Consider the following 6,067-nt stretch of genomic DNA (forward strand, 5'->3'; position numbering starts at 1 on the left):
CTGCTGCAGCCCCCGATGTGCTGTGGGGGACACTCAGTGTGGCGTGTGGAGGGTGAGCAGGCTCTGGCTGAGGCACAGCATCACAGCACTGCAGTGGCTCAGCTCTGTCTGGCTGGCATAGCAGTAGCTAGATGAAGGGCTTGGCTGTGGAAACCGAACATTTGCCTTGGACTGTAGGGTGAATAACCTGTAAATATGTGTTCAGACTGGCCTTGGTCTATATGGTGAATAAGCTGTAAATATGTATACAGACTGACCTTGGTCTGTAGGGTGAATAAGCTGTAAATATGTATACAGTCTGGCCTTGGTTTGTAGGGTGAATAAGCTGAAAATTCATATACAGACAGGCCTGGGTCTATACGGTGAATTAACTGTAAATACGCACACAGACGGGCCTTGGCCTGTATGGGGAATAACCTGCAAATATGTATACAGACTGCACTGGGTATGTAGGGTGAATAAGCTGTAAATATGTATTCAGACAGGCTTCGGTCTATATGGTGAATAACACGTAAATGTATATACAGACTGCCCCCCCCCATCCCCAAAATATTTTATTATCCCCCCCCACAGCTCGGCCTCCAGCGGAGGCCGCCCCCGGCCCAGGGTGCACCGCGGCGCCAAGATGGCGGCGCCCAGCGAGGGCCGGCCTGGCCGCGGGGCCGCGGGGTTCCCGGGCGCTGAGGGCGGCTCCTTCCCCTTCCCCTTCCCCGTCCCTGCCGGTGCCGCGGGCTCCGGGGCGGAGGAGCCGTCCAAGAAGCCGTGCCGGGCCTGCACGGACTTCAAAAGCTGGCTCCGAGAGCAGAGGAAGCGGGCGGCGCCGGGCGCAGGGGTGAGGCGGCGGGGCCGGGGCCTCCCCTCACAGCCCCGGGGGCGCTGGGCCGCGGGCAGGGTTCGTGCCCCCCCCCGGGGAGGGAACGGGGCAGGGGCTGCCCCCGCTCGGCCGCTGTCCCTGTGCTGGGGTGTTGAGGGGCTGATGTCCCCTCACAGCCCTCGCTTAGGGCTGAAACATAGGGATAATGAAATAGTGAGGGGCTGGGGCGCCTGGTGAGTGAGGGCAGCAGAGAGAGCTGGGCATGGGTAGCCTGGAAAGGAGAAGAGTGAGAGGAGACCTCATTAATGTGTAATGGGAGGCTGCCAAGAGGATGGAGTTGGGCTCTTGGTTGTACCTAGTGACAGGATAAGGCAACGGGCACAAACTGAAGCACAGGAGGTTCTGGCTCAATAAGAGAGGGCACTTCTGTGCTGGGAGGGTGACAGAGCACTGGGACAGGTGCCCAGAGAGGTCGTGGAGTCTCCTTCTCTGGAGGTCTTCAGAACCCGGCTGGATGCCATCCTGCACAATGTGCTGTGCTCGGCAGGCGGTTGGACTACATGATCTTCAGAGGTCCTATCCAACCTCGGCCATTCTGTGATCCTGGGATTTTCTCCCACAGCAGGTTGTGGTGGAAGAGAAGGAGCCACCCCCAGATTGTCCCCTGGACAGCGAGCAGCTGGGCCGAAACACCTGGGCCTTCCTGCACACCATGGCAGCCTACTACCCCGACCGCCCCACCAGCACCCAGCAGAAGGAGATGAGAGACTTCATCAACCTCTTCTCCAAGTTTTACCCCTGCGAGCACTGTGCCGAGGATCTGAGGGAAAGGTCAGTTCCCTCTTTGATTTTTTTTTTTTTTTTTTTCCCGGTAGCTGGTGAAGGGGCCTGAAGTGCTGGCTTGCAGCAAGTATTTGCATATCTGCAGCTCTTCCTGCTGTTGGGGTTTATAGGTACCTGAACTGTTTTTTTCCACTGCATAGATCAAAGAGACGGTTATTCAGAAAACAAATACCTTTTCTAGTGCTGTTAGGTTGTATGCTGCCTCCAAGGCCTCCCTGAGGTCGTTTTATTGCCTTTCTGGTTCAAACTGGACTTGCCCTCAGTCGTGGAATTATACTGTGACTTTGAATAATTCAGGTTTCAGTAGGCACGTGTTCTTTTATCTCAGAAGAGCCCCTTTACTGGCAACCACAGCAGCAGAAGCAAAGACTGAGATAAGCTGTGATGTTAGGTAAAGTTTTCTACCCCTGTTACTGTCAACATATTTATCAAAAATTTCATTATTTTTTTTTTGTGATGAACAGACAAAAACGTTTGAAACCTAGTTAGTGACTTAGCAAGCATCACATGGCAAAAAAGGTTCAGCAGGAGGCTGGCTGTCTGTGTGCTACGTGCCTTTTTTGGGTATTGAAATTGGTGACTAAAGCAGTAACATTTGTTTCCTCTTCCCTCTTTGCAGGTTGCGAACAAATCAGCCTGATACGAGCAACAGAAATAACTTCTCCCAGTGGTTGTGTCTTCTTCATAATGAAGTGAACAGGAAACTGGGGAAATCGGAATTTGACTGCTCTCGTGTGGATGAGCGCTGGAGAGATGGTTGGAAAGACGGTAGTTGTGATTAATCCATGGAGACTGCTCTGAAATCTAACAGACCAATTCACTCTGCTGTTGAGTCACTACAGGGAGATGTGCGAGGAAATGCGTGTGTTGGTGCGCCTGTGTGTGTGACTGATCTGGTTTGTGAAAATAAAGGTGAAAACAATTCTGAAAGTCGACTTGAAAATCTTATCCTAATAGCATTTCGATAAATGGTCGTATCAAATGCATCATCTGAGGGACTGAGGCCTTACATTCGGCACAGGAATTGCCAGAAACCTGTGAAGTTAAGTTACTGACAAACTTGTGAAGACTTTTTCATTGCAACATTTCCTTATTTTAGGGGGCATTTGCTTGTTTCTGTGACTAGAATTCCTCTTCCTGCACACTGTTGTAGAGGACTGCCTTGTGACATTTTATGTTTGTCTGCAAGTACTACCCTGATGTTTTAGAAAACTTTTTCATTGTCATTTTAACTTCTGTTCTGATAGGGCAAATTCATAATGTGTTTTGTGCCAAGTCTGTACCCCCTGATTGCTCTTTCAGGCATCTCCAGTTTAAAATCTCTGAAAGCAGATACGTTTGAGAGCTAAAGTCATGGAACCTTCATTTCTCATTTGATTTCTGTGTTTCAGCTTATGAAAGATGACATTATAGAAAAATGAACTAAAACAAGACCAAAAACAATCATGAATGGAAGGAAGTATCAGCTGGGTGAAATTCAAATGTTTTAAACTGATTGCTCATTTTCTTTGAATCCAGATACAGTGTGAGAAGAAGGCCTACTGCGCTTTTTACTGCTTATTACTTTTAAAGCAGATAATTCTTCATCTTCATTAAGAACTGTTGTCAGTTGTGAAAATAGCTGCAACGGTCTGAGACTGATATCTGTAATGAAGCATATTCAGTTTAGTTTAGCATACGGTATTTCTGAGTTGTCATTTGTGTTTTGAAATTTTTGATTGGGATTTGCTGAGTTTTTTGACATTCTGGGGTTTTTACCTGGCTAAAAGTCACCCTAGAACAAAAGGACTTTACAACCCCCCTTGCAGTTTTTTTGAGTCCTACTTAGGGCTGTAATATCAGCTTTAGATAGTATTTATTGCACAGAAGACTGGAAGGAGTCCCTAAGGTAGATGCCCTCTATAGATACCGGCCAGAATCCATGTCACTGGTGTTTGCCCTAGGTCAGCTATATTGTGTCAGTGTTACTGATACGTAAGTGTGAATTTCAGATGAAAGTGCAATAGCAACGTAAATGATTTACACTGCAACGTGTATAAATGCATGTCTCTTTAAAGAGACAGTTTATATGTAGAAAAAGTCTAAATACTTTCAAATTCTGAAAAAAGATAGCAATATTGTGCCCTTATTTCATTTCTGGCAGTGAAAGCTTGCAGGAGTTTGCACAAACCATGACAATAAGAGGCTTTTTCCTTCTGTACTGAGCTTTTCTGGTGTGTTTTAGTAAGCTTCCTTGTTTGATGCACTGCAGAATGTTTGTAAATTTACTTTTGCTGATAGAGTGGGAGTTAGATGGAACTGGTACTTTTATAACAGTATGAGGGTGATGACGATCTGTAGCTGAGAACTTTGATCTTCAAACCTCTGTAGGTGGGGCTTCTGAGTGTTTAGAAAAGCAATCAGAACTTTGGAAATATATTTGGAAGATTTATGGCACGTTCAAATCTTTTCAGGTTGGACCTGTTAAAAGAGTATGACACGCTTTATGGACTGGTTATTCTAGCAAATTTTATTTAATAACGTTCCTAAACACAAACCAAACAAAACTGAGAAGTGTTTCATGAAGTGAGTAATCTGACTTCTTACTTCAAGGTATTATATAGATTATTAAAAGTGCTCAGAAAAATTCCCTGTTAGCATGGTGACGTTCTTCTTAGAACAAATAAATTCCAGCCCCTAGTTTTTGTTTTTTTCAGTAATGAACTCAGTTCCCAAAATGATGCATGTACGTATCCACTAGCGTGATGAGGACCAGCAAAAAGGCTGTAGCCCCTTTTGTCAGGCTTGGCCTAAATTGCCAATGGATGTGGACAAGCATTTTCTGCTGGACTTGGTTGTGCTAAAGGATCATTTTTCTGTTCCTTTCTAATCTGCCCTCAACAATTTCATTGCTCATGGGAGCAGGTTATGAGATTTCTTAATAAATTTGCTTCAGTGGAGGCTGCTGAAGCACCTGTTTTGTCCTATTTCATCTTAGTACTGAAAATGGGCCAGGTTAGAGAGTTGCACTTGTTCATGCAACCACACGTGGTCTGCTGGCAAGTCCCAGGACTGCTGCTGCTGTGTGCAGACCGGCGGCTGGTGACGGGCAGGAGGATGGCAGCCTTCCACCGAGCATCTGTCCACATTTTGAGTGTGGAGAGGAAATAAATCGTGTATCCCTCTCAAAATCAGGGAGAGTAGCTGTGGCAACACCAAATTTTTATCCCTTGTATTGTTCAAGGAGGTGGTAGGCCTGTGCAGAAGGCCCCTTCTGCCAGCATTTACTGTTTTGCTGTCCTGGCAGTGGTGCAGAGCTGGAGGAAGAGCTTTAAACCAACTGTACAGCATCTGTAGCAAATGCTTGCTCACAATGAGGCCACAAGCTGTGGCTACCAGGATGTTTTTAGGGCCATTTGTAACTCTAAGTGTCTATTAGGTAAAATACATGCTTGAGTTCTCTGTTTTCTCCTGTTTATGGTTTTGCAGAAGAGCTTTGGCGTGTTTTTTGTGCATATTATCTCTGTGGATTTGACTGTCCAAGAAAGGATTTATATTTTTTTTGCTGCTCATTTATAACATAATTAAAGTTTTAATCTTATATATGGAATTTCTATTGAAGATATTTGTATTTGTGTACATAAAAAGAAGGGGAAAATTGTGAATTCTCTCCTAAATGCACTTAATTAAATCTAGTTTAAAAAAATATATCTGTATTAAAATTATGTTTCCTGTTTATGTGAAAATAATAAAGCAACTGAGTTTGTTCCTGGCTTCCCTACTGCACGAGGCCTTATGAAAAGCCATCGTGGTGTGCTGGCCTGTCCAACCTTCTGCATGCCAATATCTTACTGAGCTCAGCCCAGGTTGTGTGATTTTCTGTGAGTATTGATCAGACAAGGTGGGGCTGCAACCAGTTCTTTTCCCTTGTGCTGCTGAATTGCTGCAATTCTCTTCAGAACATGAAGATACAGAACAGCAGCGATGTAGACCAGGTCCCTGTCCGTCTGGTCAGAGTTTGGGGGCTGGGGGGGGATTTTCTGTGCTACACTTCTAACAAACAGCACTGAAGGTAGTGTTATGGTTGGGAGTAGATCAGATCTTGCTGAATCTGAGCAAGATGGCAGTTGGGGGTGTCACCCACTGGAGGGCGATGCTTGTTAGCTGCACAGTCACTGCACAGCCATGCACGGCCAGAAAGGGGAAGCTGCTAACCAGGAACCCTCACAAGATAAGCACAGTCGGGAGCAGGTGCTGCTTGAGGAGCTTCTCAGACCTTACTCAAGAGCTGCCCTGTGTACTAGGCACCTGGCTAACCTTTCAGCTTGTCAGAGGACTTACTGATTTCACAAACTGGGTTCCACTCAGAGCTGACTTTTTTTTTTTTTCTTTCCTAAAAGCAAAGAGCAGGGAGCCACGAGGGAATTTTCT

At 45.8% G+C, this 6,067-nt stretch overlaps 1 protein-coding gene across 2 annotated transcripts; it reads left to right on the forward strand.

Moving 5' to 3' along the window:
• Window positions 1–589: 589 nt before the first annotated feature.
• On the forward strand, window positions 590–5,372 carry GFER (growth factor, augmenter of liver regeneration). 2 transcript variants are annotated; one of them, XM_072024082.1, is made up of 3 exons: window positions 590–832; window positions 1,437–1,645; window positions 2,277–5,372. In XM_072024082.1, the coding sequence occupies exons 1-3, from the start codon at window positions 626–628 to the stop codon at window positions 2,437–2,439; spliced, it is 579 nt and encodes a 192-aa protein (XP_071880183.1). In that variant the 5' UTR covers window positions 590–625; the 3' UTR covers window positions 2,440–5,372. The 2 variants fall into 2 exon arrangements, with proteins under 2 accessions (XP_071880183.1, XP_027324895.3); XM_027469094.3 differs by having other exon boundaries at window positions 1,440–1,645.
• Window positions 5,373–6,067: the final 695 nt, after the last annotated feature.

Source organism: Anas platyrhynchos, chromosome 15 (assembly GCF_047663525.1).
Source record: "Anas platyrhynchos isolate ZD024472 breed Pekin duck chromosome 15, IASCAAS_PekinDuck_T2T, whole genome shotgun sequence".
NCBI lineage: Eukaryota > Metazoa > Chordata > Aves > Anseriformes > Anatidae > Anas > Anas platyrhynchos.